Genomic DNA, 18,215 nt, shown 5'->3' on the forward strand with positions numbered 1-18,215 from the left:
AGTAAAATTCTTGTATCTAAACTTTTTCTACTAATGAAATATACAGTTTTCTGAGTACTCCTAAGTGCAAAATTATTCTATGTGTGAGTGAGCTTCGAGTTGGGAAATTTAATGTATAAGTTACCTGAACTGTCGAGATATCGAGCCGAAAATGAGTAAGGATAATCGGTAGTATAAATTATGTTACTCCGGACTCTGCAGGTTACCCCGAACTATTGAGTTACCGAGCTTGGTAACGAGTAAGGGTAACAGGGGTGGAATAGACATCGTAGGGTTTATACCCAAGCTATCTTTTCCTTTGGTGTTAGAAGTAGCTTACTTATGCCAGCGAGGTAACCAAATCTTATGCAATGCCTAGGTTCTTGTCAGTTAGGCATTTTGTGGCCCTTAGGCTTTGGGAGGGACCCGTAGTCCACTCCTGGACTTCGCCCATGCCGAAGTGGCAACTGGGTCTGCTTATGGCCCTTAGGCTTTGGGAGGGACCCGTAGTCCACTCCTGGACTTCACCCATGCTGAAGTGGCAACTGGGGTCTTCTTGTAGCCCTTAGGCTTTGGGAGGGACCCATAATTCGCTCCTGAACTTCACCCATGCCGAAGTGGCAACTGGGTCTTCTTATGGCCCATAGGCTTTGGGAGGGACCCGTAGTCCACTCCTGAATTTAGTTGCTCCTTGGAGACCTGTAAGGAACTAAATGTCAGAGGACCCTGGGTGGCTAACCTGGTGAGGTCACTTCGATGGCTAAGTTAGTACTCTCATAGTAGACTGCGAGCTAGAAATAACAATCTGAGAGTTATAGAGATTGTTTACTTGTTTCTTAGGCTGGTGCCTTTTCAATTCGTAATCAAAGGTAGTATCACCTTAGGTTGTTGATGTTCCATGCCCGAGGTACTTGCTTTTCTTCTAGGGTTTCGAGCTCATATGTACCTTCCCTGAGTATCCGCTTTACTCGGTAGGGAGCTTCCCAGTTTGGTCCGAGCTTACCTACACCGGGCTCAAGTACCATAACTTTCCAGAGGACCAGGTCCCCAACACAGAAGTGTCGCTTCCTGACTCGAGCATTATAACACCGAGCTATTTTTTGCTGGTAGGCTGCGGTCTAGATGTACGCGAGATCCCGCACCTCTTCTACCAAGTCGAGGTTGGTGTAGAGCTCGTCGCCATTTCCTTCTTCATCATAGGCTTCCAGACGTGGTGTAGGTACCTCAACCTCAGCTGGGATTACCGCTTCCATGCCATAGGTGAGGTTGAAAGGGGTTTCTCCTGTGGTGGTCTTGACAGTAGTTCGGTAAGCCCATAGTACGATGGGTAGTTCTTCTACCCATAGCCCCTTAGCTCGAGATAAGCGAGCTTTTAGTCGCGGAGTATGGATTTGTTTGTCACTTTTGTCTACCCGTTCGCCTAGGGGTGTGCTACCGAAGTGAAGTTTTGTTGTATCCCCATTTCAGCACACCAATTCTGGAACTTGATATCTTCGAGCTGCTTACCATTGTCAAAAATGAGCACTTGAGGCAGTCCAAAGCGGCATACTATGTTCTTCCAAAAGAAGTTCTACACGGTTTGAGTTGTGATTGTTGCTAGGGGTTCCGCTTCTACCCACTTTGTAAAGTAATCCATTGCTACTACTAAGAATTTCCTTTGTCCTGTCGCTGGTGGGAATGGTCAAAGGATGTCGATCCCCCACTGTGCGAAGGGCCACGGGCTAGTGAGGTACTTCAGATCGGCAGCAGGTTGGTGATGGATGTTGGTGTACCTCTGACATTTGTCACATTTTTTTACAAGCTCGAGTGTGTCTGCCTTCATCATGGGCCAGTAGTATCCTTATCGTAGCGCTTACTAGGCAAAGGCCCTTCCCCCCAAGTGTCCGTCGTATAGGCCTTCATGGGTGTCGTGGAGGACGAGCTCAGCCTCTAAAGATCGCAAACAACACAAGTAGGGGAGCGTGTAGGATCTTCGGCACAATCGTCCGCCTATCATGACGTACTTGGCTGCCTGTCTTTCTACCCTTGTGGCTGCGTTGCAATCTGTAGGTCGGGTTCTGTGAAGTAGGTAGCTCGCGAGTGGGTCAATCCAACTCGGCTTTGTTTGTGCAATGGGAGCAACCTGTTCTACCCCCCTCGAGAATGCTGGGCCGAGGCAGGATCTCTATGTGCACGGTCCTCATGGTGTTGCTGCTCGTGCTGGCTAACCAAGATAGGAAATCGGCCTCATCGTTCTCAGACCTTGGAATCTGCCTAATGAAGTATGACTATAAGCTTTGTAGAACTTCCCTGACCTTGGCCAAATAAGCGGCCATGGTGGGGTCGTGGGCTTCGTAATCTCCGGTGACCTGGTTGACCATGAGTTGGGAATCACTAAGATGACAATGTGCTTTGCTTGTACCTCTTTCGCCAATGTCAGCCCGACTAGTAGTGCTTCATACTCTGCTTTGTTATTGGATGCCGCGAACTCAAACCGAAGTGCATACTCCAGTTTCACCCCGCTTGGTCCGTGTAGAACAGCGCCTGCTCCGCTTCCTTATTGATTGGATGAGCCATCTACATGGAGGATTTAGGGCTCCTCGTCCCAAGTTGGCCTTGCTTTAACTGGGACCAGTGCCAAAGTATTGAAGCCTCCACTTTGTGTTCGAGCTCCGTTAGTTCGGGGGCTGCAGTGCTGAAGGTACATTCTGCTACAAAGTCAGCTAAGGCTTGGACCTTAATTGCCGTTCGAGGCTCGTACTAGAGGTCGTATTCACTGAGTTCAATGGCCCACTTCATTAGTCTGCTAGATACCTCGGGCTTGAGTAAGACTTGCCTCAGAGGTTTGTTTGTGAGGACTACAACAGTGTGGGCTTGGAAATATGGGCGAAGCTTCTAAGCCATCGTGACCAGTGCGTACGCCAGCTTCTCGATCTCTATGTACCTGGTTTCTGCATCCTGCAAAACTTTACTCACATAGTAGATAGGTCATTGGACCTGATCTACTTTTATCAGTACCGAGCTGACCACCTCATCACTCGCGAAGAGGTAGAGTTTTAAAACATCGCCCTCAGGTCGGGTTAGAACTAGGATACTAACTAGGTACTTCTTTAGCTCGTTGAAGGCGAGCTGACACTCTTTAGTCCACACGAAGTCTTTACTTTTCTTTATTACCTTAAAGAAAAGCTGGCAACAATCTGCTAACGTGGACATGAAGCGGCTTAAGGCATCCATGCGGCCATTCAGCCTTTGAACCTCTTTCAACTTGCCAGGTGGCTTCATTTCTAGGATAGCCTTGATCTTTTTGGAGTTTGCCTTGATTAAGGAATTTACCCGAGGTGACACCAAAGACACACTTACTAGGGTTCAACTTCATATTATACTTGCGTAAAATTTCAAAAACACATTGTAAGTCACTTATTAAATAGTCTGAAAATTGGATTTTGACGACCATGTCATCTACATAGGATTCAACCTTATTGCCGATCAATGGCTCAATGACAAGTCTTTGAAAGGTTGCCCCGACATTTTTTAGTCCGAAGGGCATAGCCTTGTAACAGTACAGTCCTAACTTGGTTATGAATGTTGTTTTTTCTTCATCAGCGAGGTCCACCTTGATTTGGTTATAGCCCAAGTATTCATCCAGAAAACTCAGCAACTAGTGCCCTGAGGTCGCGTCCACTAGACAATCGATCTTAGGGAGAGGGAAACAATCCTTCGCGCAAGTTCGATTCAGGTCGGTGTAATCAACGCACATGCGCCATTTACCATTGGCCTTTTTCACCAAAGCGGGGTTAGCCATCTAGCTCAGGTAGTGGACCTCCCTGATTAAATCGGCTACGAGGAGTTTCCCGACCTCCTCATCAACTATCCTCCAACGCTCCGGGGCTAGGTTGCATTTTTTTTGTCTAACTGCCCTGATTAAAGGATCAGTGTTCAATCTGTGAGTTATAACCTTAGCATCTATACTGGGCATTTCTGCCGCGAACTAGACAAACACATCTAAATTCTTAAGTAAGAAACCTACCAGTTGAGAGAGGAGAGGCTCTTCGATCGCGGCTAAGATCTAGAGAGTTCCGATTGGATCTTCCGCCGAGGTCGGGATGTGGATCGTCCTTTCGATTAGCGTAGCTTGCTCCTCGAAGTACTCCACATGTCGCTCTAACTCGAGGTCATCCACCAGCTTAGCTTTCCCTTTGAGAGAGCAACGTAACACTTCCGGGACTCGAGCTGGTCTTCCCAAGCTACCCCTACCCCGAAGTCCATGGGGAACTTCATAGCCAGGTAGTAAGTAGATACCACCGCGCAAAGCGCATGAGTGACAGTCCGTCCCACAATGGCATTGTACAGGGAAGGCATTGCGACTACTAGGAAGGCATGCTCAAACCTCGCGATGTTGGGCCATGTACCAACCTCCACGGGTAAAGAGATTTGCCTGAGAGGCCTAACTTCTTCTCCGCTAAAGCCCACTAAAGGAGTACTTGCGGGCCGGAGGTCACTTTCCTGGAGCTGTAGCTTGTCAAAGGTACCTTTGAATAGGAGATCGGCCGAACTCCCTGAATCTACTAGGATGTGCCTGACTTTGAAGTCATTGATCTTCATTTTTATGACTAGCACGTCATCATGGGGGTACTGAATCCTACGCGCGTTGTCTTCGGTGAAGAATATAGGGTCCTTAGGTCGCAACCGCTTTGGAGGGTTTTGCTCTTTGCGTTTTAGTTCGCGGACTGAAGTCTTTCCTGCTGCTGTGGAACAACTCAGGACAACCGACTCACCGATGATCGTATTGATTACCCCGCGAACTGGTCTTTCTTTAGGCAGTTGTCTCTGTTCACTCGGCATGTTGCTAGACTCGAGAGCATCTTTCTTTTGCTCCCCTCGCTGATCTGTCTGGCCTTTATTATTTCTTTGTACAAAGTTTCTCAGGTACCCGCGACGGGTGAGCTCTTCAATCTCATCGTGGAGGTTTTTACAATTTTTGGTGCTATGACCGTGGTCTCTGTGAAAATGACAATTTACACTTTTATTTCTATGGGTTGGTTCGCTTTTCAACCGAGGTGGCCACTTCACAAAGGAAGTATCCTTGATTGCCATGAGAATTTCCCCTCGCTTCGCGTTTAGGGGTGTAAAGCTCGTTCTTTCAACCGGGGGAGATCGGGGATGAAAATCCGACCTGTTCCCTCCCCTAGCGGGGGACTTTCTTTTCTTTCTCTTGCCGCCACCGTTGTTCGAGCTGTAGTCCTCCCTCATTCTTTTCTCTGATGGGGCTTCAGTCTGCTGGTTCATCTCTTCCTCGGTCCCGATGAACTGATCGGCGAGTTTAAGGAACTCTGTGATGTCTTTGGGTTTGTTCGCCACCACATGCCACTTAAATTCTCTATGAGTGATCCCCTTTTTTGCTACCACGAGTCTTACGGCTGGGTCTAAGTCTGGGATTAGTACGCAAGTGTAGTTGAAGCGTTTGATGTAGCTTAAGATTGACCCTCCTTCCCTCTAGACTATACTGAGAAGGCTTTCTTGCGACCTCGGGCACTTCTTACTGGTGATGAAGTGCGAGGTGAACAACTGTACGAGTTGCGCCCAACTTTTAACTGTCCCGGGCACGATGTTTCTATACCAAGTGCGGGCTACCCCTTTGAAGTTTGTGGAGAAGGCAACGCACATGAAGGCTTCGTCAGCCCTAGCGAGATGCATCTGGGACTAAAAAAAATCTACGTGGTCATTTGAGTCGAAAGACCCGTCATACTTGTCCAGGGGGGACCCTGAAGTTCGTCGGCATCGGGGAGGTCAGGAGCTCGGGGGATAGTGGAGAGGGTATAGGGAGGAGTGGGGCAGCTTTCATGACTCACGAGCTTACCTCCATTTTACCTTTAGGTTGCTCAGGTCAGCTAGATTGCGCGAGCTGGCCGGGGTTTACCGCCCGGGGTGCTCTAGCATGCCTCCTTTGATGCTACTCGACTGGTTCCGCAATGGTGTTGCTAGCCTCTGCACTATTAGATGGTGCTTTGGTCGGAAGTGATTCGGATTGCCGGCTACTATGGACTGAAATGTCTTGCCTAAAGTCCTCAGCTAAGACCTCGAACCGGTTTCCTGCGAGAGTGCCTTCAGGCCATGAAGGTCGAGGTGGACTAATTCTGGTGGGCCAAGTATCTCTTGACCTTGCTTTGGCGGCGAGGCTTGCTTGGAGTGGTTGGACATTGAGGTGGGGTAGGTTGTTGGTTCCGAGGCAGCGGTGGGAACTGCTACTGGTACATGTGGTGTAGAACTTGTTGTTGGTACTGTTGAAACTGCTGGACCTGCTGCATTTGGGCTTAAATTGTCCGTACGCAGTATACTAGGTCACTTAGTTGGTTTTGTCCTACTGGTTCAACGGAGGTTGCACCCACTACAGGGGGGAGTGGGTCATTCAGAGGCTTAATTGGTTGAGGTACAGCAAGTGCTGGGATCCCACCCACGGGGAGCAGAATGGAGAACTGGCCTACACAGACAGTTGAGAACTGCGGTTGCCCCCCAGAGATGTTTGCTTCTTTGTGTTGTTTGGCATTGCTGAAAGAAGCCATGGGTCTGGTTTTGAGTTTTTAGGTTTTTGGAATGGAGATAGAAAGGCTTTTAGTAACAAATTCCCACAAACGACGCCAATTGATGTGGCGTAATCCGGCTACTCCCTGTTGGATATGACCTGGCTACCAGCAACGATGAAAACTAGGTTCCTGAAAGAGATGAGTCAGAGATCCCAAGGTGGCTTACCTGACAAGGATACTCCGATGGCTAAGTTAGAGCACAGTGATAGTAGAGAGCTTGAAGATAGTAATAGTGAGAGAGCTTAGAGAGTGCAGATTACACACACAACAATAATAATAGATTGTACTTTCGCCCCTGGGGGGACGGGACCTTTATACACTGTGGCCCAGGTGGGTTGGTGGAATGGTCACTGAATCCCTGCTACGATGGGACCTATCGCATGTTAGGTGGTTGAAACGCCGCCAAATGGTAATACTGTCACTTCCCGTCAAAACGGAGAGTTGGTGAACTAATGTTTCCGTTATAAAGTACGGTCCTGCGGGATACAGAGTACGAGGGTGTGTTCCTCGAGGTTGCCATGCGGAGGTCTAAATGGTAGGCAAGTTGCCTGTAGGATACCAGGCTGCTTGATAGCGAGCTAATTGGTAGTGAGCTTCTCGAGTTCGTGCTTAGGTCCGCCCCTGACATGAATGTCGAAGTGCCCTCGCACCGAGGTGACCCCGGTGCAATCTTGTGCTGAGGTATATTTGTCCCTAAGTAGTCCTAACCGAAGTGGTTATATCTGTCCGGGCTCGATCTATAATGAACTTGGTTCCGTTATCCTGGTCGCAATCTGATACCTGGACGATCTTAGCTCGAAGTAACTTTAGTTCGGGGCACTAGCATACTCGAGCTCGCTTTGTAGCGAGCTGACTTATGCTGAGTTGTCACCTGTGTTGAGTCACGTCCACGTGCCGATCTGATCATGTCGAGTTATCGCTTATGCAGAGTCATGTCCACGTGTCTCCCTGTCAGGAGGTCGGGCCAAATTCTCCTTCATCAGGTTTTATGTTGTGCATATTTGTATTTTATACTCTTTCCAATGCAAATATAAATATGTAGAGTGCAAAAGGTTCGGTTTGGGAAAATTATAAATACAAACATGCAAATTATAAATACATACAAAATACAAGGTTTCACATTCTACATCTTTGTATTCGTCTTCATTCCAAACTGAGCCTAAAGAGAACATAAAATCATGTTGAATATAAGGGGTGGTACCATTTATTCGGCCTCAAAAACTTAAGAACTGAGAGTATTGAGATTGGAATTGGAATACAAAGGGGTGATACCATTCATTCGGAGTTGGAAACAGAATAGTCCATCCCACTCACCTGTTTGGTTCAGATGTAAATCGGAATTGGATTCAAAATCAGAATTAGTTAGAATTGATTCGCATTCTAAGGGGAGGGAATGGCCATTTCCTTAAATGGAAAAATGTCATTTCATCTGGAATGGAAAGGGATTCTCATTCCGACCAAATAGTTAGAATCAAAATGGACTATCCTGATTCAGATTTCAAACCCTTATTCCAGGAAACCAAACAGTTGGAATTGGAATAAATTCTTGGGGTAATAGCATATAAGGGCAACTTTTGGGGTTTAATATCAATAAAAGAATAAGAGTAGTATTTAAAAAAAAATAAAAATAGGTTAACTTTTTAAAAATAATATCAATAAAGGGTAAAAACAATGTTTATCATCTTCTTGCCATTTATTCACCAACGTCGCCGTCCATTGCCGCCTACCACCGCTGTCCATTGCCACCTGCCGCCGCCTCTGCCAGAGACGGTGGAAGGTGGTAGTGGATGGTAGTGCCGGGTGGTGGCAGGTGGTGGCCGGTGAACAAATGGCAAGAAGAAGATGATGATAAGTGTTTTTTCCCTTTATTGATATTTTAAAAAAGTTAACCTATTTTCGAATTTTTTAAAAAAATATTACTTTTATTGACATTAAACCCCAAAAGCTGCCCTTATACCAGCCGTGGTTTGCCTTCAAAAGTTCAAACCAGCCATAGTTTGGTATTTACAGGAAAAACCAGAATCCTAACTTTTGTGTGCGCAAGAAAATGGACACCCATCTGGCATTTTTTTTTTCTATTGATTTGGGCACATGACATATCCCCTGTGGAAAGACAAAGAAACCATAAATCTGGACAGAGGGGTGTTCCTGCTAAAATGTAAAATCCGATTACTGAATCTCTTTTTTGTCTATCCCAACTTCATCGTTGTTGAGATCTCACATTCAGTATTGACTCTAAATTAAAGTCTGTCTATCTCAAAACATGACGTCAATCAACCATATTTGGTTCAAATCAATCTCCCAACAGCAGCAGTTAGCTCGAGTAGGCACCTCAATGGAGTGGAAGAACAACTTCTTTAGCATTTTCACTTGGGAATGAGTGATCTTGGTAATAGTAACTGCAGTAGAAGCAGATCTTTTGTTTTTTGTTTTTTGTTTTTTTCTCTTCTGTGTATTTTGGTGATAGCTGTTGCTTTGAGTACGCAAGCAGGCTAGCGGCGATAACTAGGCAAGTCGGTGAGAAGGGTTCTCACTTCTCAATTCTCATCCTGGTTTGTGATACCCAAGTCCATAGAATTAAGTAACCAGTGGCCAATCGGCATCTTCACAACTCAGAAATGTGAAAGAACCACGTAATATCTAGTCTGATATCTTTGACTCTGGATCTGGAACTGTTAGGTTAGACTGCTAGGACCTTTATATATTGAGAATTATCCAACTACACTATCTGCTTTGAATTGGAAAAGCATTAAGCATGGCAGTCGAGCACTCCCTTGAGCTAGCTAATGGCTCTTGCTGTGACGATGATGGGCGTCAGGTGAGAACTGGTAAGTCCATCCATTGATTTGTATACTTAAATTTTAGTCTTGACTCCTGATCGTAGTGCACTCGGGCAACAAAACTGTTGACCAGGAACGTATTGGACATGTATTGCCCATATAATTACCTCAGTTATTGGATCTGGGGTTCTATCTCTGGCATGGAGCGTTGCACAGTTGGGATGGATTGCAGGGCCAGTTTCCATGCTTTTCTTTGCATTTGTCACCTATGTCTCTGCCTTCCTTCTATCAGATTGTTACAGGTCTCCTCATTCAGTAACTGGAAGAAGAAATTATACTTACATGGATGCTGTTAAAGTGAATCTGGGTAATACAAAGCAAAACCAACTTGTCTCTTTTTCTTTTCTTGTTTCCAACCAGCACTCTGGTTGGAATACTTTCTTTCAGATGGTTTTCCTTCCCTATCTTAAGCCTCTTCCATTTGGTTTGCTGGTGGTACCTCAGGTAAAAATCAGACATGGGTCTGTGGGTTACTTCAATATCTGAGCATGTATGGCACTGGTATTGCTTATGTGATTACTACTGCAATCAGTATGAGGTAATATTCCCTTGGTAAATTCATGTTTTGTGAGCTTGAATCCTTGGACCCACTTAGGTTAACGTGTTCTAGGAAATTACTAAGGGACACCATTATAACAAAAGCATTCTGTAACTTTTGTACTATATGCTTCTATTTTTGGAGTATCTGTGTTTTATTTTATTTTCTTTAACCCTTTTCCCCTTAATACAGAGCAATTCAGAGATCAAATTGCTTCCATAGAGAAGGACACAAGGCTTCGTGTGCATATGGAGATAGTTTCTATATGATGCTATTTGGAGCAATTCAAATTATGTGTTCCCAGATACCCGATTTCCATAACATGGCATGGCTCTCCACTGTTGCAGCAATCATGTCCTTTTCCTACTCTTCCATTGGATTAGCTCTTGGCTTTGCTAAAGTGATAGGTATTGTTTCTGTTTGGCATCAACCTGCCATTATTTTGGATCTGCTGCAAAATAGCCAATATTAATAGAGAAATTCAAGTATAGGGCAGAAGACTTTCTTAACTACATTGTAGATAAAATGGGAGGTTTTTCATTTTAATAATAATCCAGTCACACATGTAGCTTTGGCCAGTTTAACTGCGTGCTTCCAACCATTGGTTCCACAATTAACTTAGTCATTTTTGGATTGTAGGAGATAGAAGGATCAAGGGGAGCATTGGAGGAGCCCCAACAGCTACAGTGGCTAACAAAGTATGGAAAGTCTCTCAAGCACTTGGAGACATTGCATTTTCCTACCCCTACTCCTTGATTCTTATTGAAATACAGGTATCACTGCCTTGTTTTTTTTTTTACCTCTCCTTTGATAGTTGAAGGATGCTAAAACCTTAGATTCAACTTTTAGGACAAAAGTTCATGAATAAAGAAGTTGATGAGTTTGCTACTTGCGAGATTGAAGGATACTCTGAAGTCGCCTCCACCAGAAAACCAGACCATGAAGAAGGCCTCAATGGCTGCAGTTCTCGTTACCACCTTCTTCTACCTCTGCTGTGGATGCTTTGGGTATGCAGCCTTTGGGAACCAGACACCAGGCAACATGTTAACAGGATTTGGATTCTATGAGCCTTACTGGCTTATCGACTTTGCTAATGCTTGCATCGTTCTTCATCTAGTTGGAGGATATCAGGTACAGTAGTCTCTATTACAATAAGCAGCAAAACTTGGTGACAGTAACTGTAACTTTTTCTAGCTACTAGTTATCGGTTGATAAAAGCAGAAATAGTATTGTCAACTTCTGTTTCAATCATAACGACCAGTGGTTTCGAGGTTAATTTTAGGCAAAACCTACGGTGTAGAAACTGCACCACCGTCACCGTGAAGCAAAAAAAGTGAACCAGTGATAAAGTCATGTGTTATATCTTTAATGTGATTGGTTACTTTTTTTTTTATTATTATTATGCAGCTTTTGCACTGTAGTTGGACTTTTTTAATAATTTTGTGGCCTTTGTCTATTTTTCTTTCCACAGGTATTCAGTCAGCCAGTTTTTGCATTCACCGAGGGATGGTTGGCAGAAAAGTTCCCAAACAATGGGTTTGTGAACAAGTTTCACTCCATAAAGATCCCACTTTTACCAGCTTTTAGGATGAATCTGCTCAGATTGTGCTTTAGAACTGCATATGTTTTATCAACCACTGGACTTGCACTGCTCTTCCCATACTTCAACCAGGTCTTGGGAGTTCTAGGTGCTCTAAACTTCTGGCCATTGGCTATATATTTCCCTGTGGAGATGTACTTTGCTCAGAAGAGGATAGAACCTTGGACAGAGAAGTGGGTTGTTCTTCGGACTTTCAGTGTTGTTTGCTTGGTTGTGACCATGGTGGCCTTGGTTGGATCTGTTGAAGGTCTAATTAGTGCAAAACTAAGATAAGAAGGAACCAACCATTCCGGAACTAGGAAAGAAAGAAGCCAGTGATGAGTGACCATTCCATTCATGAATTGGAGAGGTAATACACACTTTAGCTATGGTTCAAGCAGGAACTGAATGTAGATAATGCTTACAGTGCACTGAATGTAGAAATACTTATGGAAGCACTCAACTATTCAATCCTCTCCATTTCAGGATTTGGTGCTCCATGGATCATGGGACTGTAGTTAAACTATGTTTTCTCTCCAAAAACTCAATGTTCTGCCACCCACAATTCCACCAGCAGCTAATCAGCAGGTAAAGGAACCCAACAAATTGTTAATTGGATTGTTATCAGAGCAATTTGATTTTAAGGTTTGACTCGATTAATAATAAAGGAAAATTCTTCAAACTTTCCCTGTACTTTTCTAATCCCAGCTGAAACTTCCCCTGTTTTTCAGAAACAGGTTCCTATAATATACAGATCTACTGCTGTCAGAATCATTTCATAGAATGTCATAATATATTACCTTCAGAAATTTTCATAAATCCAAAATTATATTTTATTTTTTGGGGCCCAAAATAGCCTTATCTTGCTTGGGTTCAGCAAGTACTTACCAGGAAGGACTCTATTAGGAAAAATCCAGAGAGCCCATACAAAGTGCAAAGGAGTGGCGATCAACTTCAACATAAAAGAGGTAATAAGATGAGGTCAGAGATTGAGTTTTATATGAAGAAAAATCGATCTTCAAAGTTTTGATTTTATTCGTGTCAAAAGAAAGGCGGTAGTCAAATACACGTGATAATTGATATTTTCAAAAATCTATTATATAGTGAAAGCAATAAAGTGATTTGTCACAAGTGGAATGGGCTAGAAGATATAGGTGTAGACCGAAAAAGATATGGATGGAATGAAAGTAGTAATAAATGAATTAACATTTAAGTATTAATAATTTAATAGTAGGATAAGGCATTGATGGTAAGCCTATTTTTGAAAGCGTAAATTGCTTAAACCTCCCCTGAGGTTTTTACTCTTCTATCGAAGTTTGGTAATTGCAGTTACATTCCCTAAACTTTTTAATACAACTGCTAGTAGTCCCACTTTGTTAGAATCCTCTAGAAAGAGGCATGATAATGTCCAAAATACCGCTGATTATACAGAAAAACAATACAGAATTTATGAACGACAACAAACTAAAAAAGAGAATTTAAGGTTGCAGCTTTAAATATTTATGAAGAGCAAATTTGAAAAATAAATTAATTTCAGAAATGATAAAAATTTGATATAAAGAGCAAATTTGGAAGGGTTTTGGGTAGAATTCATATTATGAAGGGAATTTGGAAACTGAATGGGTATTTTGGACATATTTATGCCTCTTTTTAGGGGATTCTAACAAAGGGGGTCCATTTGCAACTATGTTGGAAAGTTCATGAAAAGTGATTAAAATTACCAAACTTCAGGTGGGAGGTTTCAACAATTTACCCTGAGACATTTCATCCTGTTTTAAAAAGTACTAGACATGAGCGTGTGTTAAGCAAAATTGAAACAAAAGGAGACTTTCCCAAGTACGGTGAACCAATCAAAATCCAACTATCCTTCTATTAATGTGTAACATTGGTTTAATCGGGATTTAAATTAATGAAAATAAATTTTATAAGTAATAAATCTGTATTATTTTATATTATTTATTATTTATTAAATTTATTATTGTTAGATAATTTTGCATTAATTTTTAAAATGATTTTTTATTGGAGATTAATGTTAAATATATTAATTTATTTATTTAATTAACATAAAAATTATTAATTTTTAGCCCTCTTTATTAAGTTTAAAAATAAATTTATTAATTTTTAAATTTATATTGATAAAATTTATTTTTATCCATTTTCTGAATTTTATTAATTTTAACAATTTTATTTCTTATCTCAAACTTAAATCAGTTTAAAATTTTAATTTTTAACAATAATAATGATTAATGATTATTATATTATAATTAATTAAAATTTTAAACTATTTGTATCATATTTCATTGTTTTTTATTACTTTTAGCATAATTAATTTAATAAAAAGAATTATTATCAATTGATTTTTATTAATTTTATGTGGTATTATTAATATATATTATTTAGTTTTTAATTAAGTGGTGTGGTTAAGAGATTATGGCTTTTCCAATAATTGATTAATAAATTTGTATTATAGCTTATTATTCTTAATGTTTTTAATGAAAATTAAATGGATACGTTTTCTTTAAAATTTACTAATTATTAGTTTTATTATTATTTTGACATTTATGAAAAATTATTTCTTTTTTAGTAATTTCAATAATTTTATAAGTAAAATGAGTTTTATTAATAATCTTAATTTTATTAACTTTTCAATAAATTAATATTTTTATTATTTTAAATGGAATTTAAATTTGTTTTTATTAATAGTTGTTTATTAGATATTTACCAGATGGTTTTGAGCCTACATAAAACCAAATCAATCCAGTGAAAGTTGGACTAATCTAGTGCGATTTGACCAAATTGGACCAAATCAAACCAATTGCAACCTTACTTAAATTAAGGAGTTGTTTGGTTCTGTTGTTGTTTACTTTATAAATGATTTGTACTTTCTTTATCTTGAAAAACAAGAAAAATGGTCGAAAAATGTTTTTTACGTTTTTAGACAGCTAGACGCCATTAGGCACCACATAGGCTAAATAGTAAAAAAAGCATCTGGGTGTTGGGAGAAACATTAAAAAGAAATCTTCCCCCAACAGATCATTCTCATATATTCAAACCGAGATAAAGTTGGGTTTACAAGTGGAAAGATCAATGTCCTACTTGGGTTTGCAATGATTGTAAAATCAAGTTCTATGGAAATCGAATCAAAAAGTTGCTTCATTTGATTAATGAAAGATTTTAAGACAAAACATAAAAATTGTTTTTGGTAAATTAAAAATACCCTACTTGTACTATGGGGTCGTGACAATTGCTTCCTAAACTTTCGTTTGTAAAAGAACCCTCATGAACTTCCACTTTGTGACAGATACCCCCTCTATTAGGATTCCGTTAGTTAATTTTGAAAAAGATTCTCATTTAGTTGTTTAAAATTTTTAAAATCTCAAAGGTATCATTTTCTTATTTATTTGAACGATTTATGATTCAATTAGTTTTCTAAATATAAGTCCTCTTGGTTGCTCTAATAAATACTTGCAGACTTTTGGCTAGATTCAACATTCAAATGAGATGTAGAGATTTCTTTCTAATAGATATAAATTTAAGGTTTTGTTTTGATTTTCTTAATTTATTAGAGAAAAGAGTGAATAAATTTATAAATTTTAAGATGAAGAAAGACATTCATGTCAGTGAAATGAAACAAGAATTTAAAGAAACTTATTTTCCTATGTCAATGAAATGATTCTTTTATTTTAGATGGCTTCATTTGGAGAATATGGTGTTATTTTGGGGTCAATTAGGGTTTAAGAGAAAAAGAGCGAGGAAAAGAAAATACAGAAAGTTCATGTGGATAGTTTGGTAATTTAACACATTCCATCATCTGGCTTAACGACCAAGGGGTATTTTTTGCAAAGTGAAAGTTCGGGGGATCTTTGTCACAAATGAAAGTTTGTGGATTAATTGTCACTAACCCCATAGTATAGAGGGTATTTGTAATTTACCCAGAATAAAACAAAACCAAACTGTTAATATACTTGTTGTAGACTTGTAGTAGTGTAATCTTTAGATTTGAAACTGCCATAACAATTACAGAAAACAAGAAATGTGGAATCCTAGGGTCTCTTTGTTACTCTACCCTTCCCTATAGCACAACTTGTCTAAACTAGGAGGAGATTCCACAGTAAGGAGTTCAGCAACAGTCCTCGTCACTTTGCGCTTTTTGGGTCGGTTGATCATCCCAATAATGCTAACCAGTGTCACCGTAGCGCATTGAGTCAAGAAGACAACTCCTCTTAGCACATTGACAACTCCTCTTAGGACATTGGTTGGGCTTTTTGAGATTTATTGATATCTCGATTTTTCTCACTCAATACATTCAAGCTCAAGGGTTTCTCACTCTTTCCAGCTCATAGTAAGCTCAATAATCTATCTTTTGGTTTCCTCTTGTTTCCTTCTTATTTTTCTTGCTAAACCCTTTGAATCTCTCTTATGTTCATCATGTTCTTTTTCATTCTCGAGGATTTTATACCAATGATTCAAAACAAGACCAATATGACCATTTGAATTGATTGATTCAAGAGCTTCCCTCAATTGGAGAAATTTATAAATGATTTCCAAAAAGTTGTAAGGCTTACCTTAAGAGGAAAGAGCTATTGGACTTTAATAGTCAAGAAAGAACTCAAGTTCGGAATATAATTCTCTTGCATAAAGTAGTCAACTACTTGGTTATAATAGTCGGCTACTCAAATTGCCAAGCTTTGTTGTCTCAAGTAGTTAACTATTAGTAGTAAGTAGTCGACTACTTAGGCTCTTTTAGAGTTTGCCACTACAAATAGTTAACTACTTGCTACAACAGCCGTAGAAAGCTTAAGTAGATAACTTCCAAGGCTAGGGAGTTGACTCCTTAGGTTACCAAAGGCTAAGACAATTCCTAAGCTAATCATTGGTCTTTAAGGCATAAGGTTAACCAAGGTAGGTCTATATTGAGCCTAATATGAATATCTTGCTATTAATTACATCAAGTATTTAATAGATATGACTCTTAAACTTTTTGAACTTGACTTTCTTCTTGAATGAGAGAAGTTTTTCATTTTCTTCCATCCTCATTTGTTCAAACATAGGAGATTCATGTGATTATTTGCATACTTAGATCCAAACCATATTAGTACCTTCAATGATTTTATTATCATCAAAACACATAAGATCAACAATTTAGTAATGCTTTGTAGAGCTAATTGAAGTGCTTTAGCTGTGGGAAGGAATCAAAGTTCTGAAACTAGGCACCGGAAGTCAAAACATGTATTGAGACATGCTCTCTTTCCTCTCTCTCTCTCTCTCTCTCTCTCTTTCTCAAGTCAAGAATTGATATTCATGGGATTTTGTGGATTAATTGCAAGTTGGGGTGTTCACGGTCCAACTTAGTGCAGTTTAGAGATGATCTCAAACCAAACTAGTAAATTACGGTTTGAGAAATTCCCAAACAAAACCAAACCATTTTATGGAGACTAAACCATACTAAACGGTTTTAATACGGTTTGGTGCAATTTCTAATAAACTTTGGACCATTCTTTGATTTTGTTAGACAGTTTTGTATGCCCTTAGCTCCAATCAGTTTGATGTACTTATGACATTTATTGTAAATGAATAAAGTGCATATTTGATTCATGTCATGTGGTGTGTTTCTGTGTATTACTCTTAAAACCGGACACTTATGAGACTTGTGTTGGTTTAGAACGTTCACAACCAGTGGGTCGGTCTGGGGAGGCCTATCTTGATAAGGCTGACACTGATGTCCCGCCAAGTTGGTTGGGGTGGCCTGTCTCTACCACCAGGGTGAGACCCGAGGTACATGCAGTGTGGGATCACCTTGAGACCTTGAACCGGACCAGAATTCTAGTATTGCCTTGGACCTTGGTGATTAATGGGCAAAACTGGAATGTTACACTTGACCCCCAGACTCGATTATGGCACCACACTAGGTGGTGGATTAGGCCATCTTTGATATGCCAATCAGTGAGACCCTTAGAGGGGGTCAAAACCTGGGTATGTTGAGATGATTCATGAACCCATCTAAGTGGGTGATCATAGTGACAGGATCAGCCCATTTGTCAAACAAAGGTAATGATCGGGGAAATGCACTCTCTCTGATGGAAACCAAAATTGTCGGTGATTGATTTCAATCGTTGAAATTTTGTTTTGCAAAATATATTTATATAATAAAATATATTATAGGTTTCCAAAATTGTTTGCAAAAGGTTTTAATCCCCAGGGTCCATGTAAGATGAGACTGCAACATTGTATCTTGTAGTCGGGGGAGAGGTCCTCCATTGTCGGGCAGTGTTTGATCATTATGAGCTGAGAGATTAAGTGTAAGGCCATTGAGGGTTAAACCTGATGGGCTAATCTTGCATCTGCCCACAGTCCTTGGGTGTTACAAGGTGGTTTGGCCCAAAGACCACTTAGTATAAGTGTTGATTTCATAGAATCCATATGATGGGCTCAAGGGGTTCACTAGGCTTTCCAGTGAATTCGGCTAGGTCTTGTGACAAAAGCTGGGCCAAACCCTTGTGGCTGATGTGTAGATCAACGTTTGGGTCCCACACCATACAGAGAAAGCCCAACTAGGCAGCAATTTGGAAGGCTTAAATGAGCACATACATTTAATGGGACAAAAGCCCAATACGAGCTAGGATAATTAGATTGGCTTGAATGGGGCAAATCTAAGATGTGGACCAGCCTTAAAGGATAAGGGAAAGTCCCTATCCACTCAGTAAGAGACCAAATTTGAA

General features: G+C 40.7%; 1 protein-coding gene across 2 annotated transcripts; it reads left to right on the forward strand.

The window, feature by feature from the left end:
* The first annotated feature begins 8,492 nt into the window (after positions 1-8,492).
* LOC148874914 (putative amino acid permease 7) lies at positions 8,493-12,274 on the forward strand. Of its 2 annotated transcripts, none has more exons than XM_088941853.1 (8): positions 8,493-9,367; positions 9,453-9,686; positions 9,824-9,917; positions 10,110-10,324; positions 10,557-10,690; positions 10,821-11,048; positions 11,389-11,866; positions 11,983-12,274. In XM_088941853.1, exons 1-7 carry the CDS (start codon positions 9,295-9,297, stop codon positions 11,788-11,790), a joined length of 1,380 nt encoding a protein of 459 aa, XP_088797979.1. In that variant the 5' UTR covers positions 8,493-9,294; the 3' UTR covers positions 11,791-11,866; positions 11,983-12,274. The 2 variants fall into 2 exon arrangements, with proteins under 2 accessions (XP_088797979.1, XP_088797982.1); XM_088941856.1 differs by having other exon boundaries at positions 8,698-9,357.
* The last annotated feature ends 5,941 nt before the right edge of the window (positions 12,275-18,215 follow it).

This window comes from Nelumbo lutea, chromosome 1 (assembly GCF_056320005.1).
Source record: "Nelumbo lutea isolate HS-2025 chromosome 1, American lotus-T2T, whole genome shotgun sequence".
NCBI classification, from domain to species: Eukaryota; Viridiplantae; Streptophyta; class Magnoliopsida; order Proteales; family Nelumbonaceae; genus Nelumbo; species Nelumbo lutea.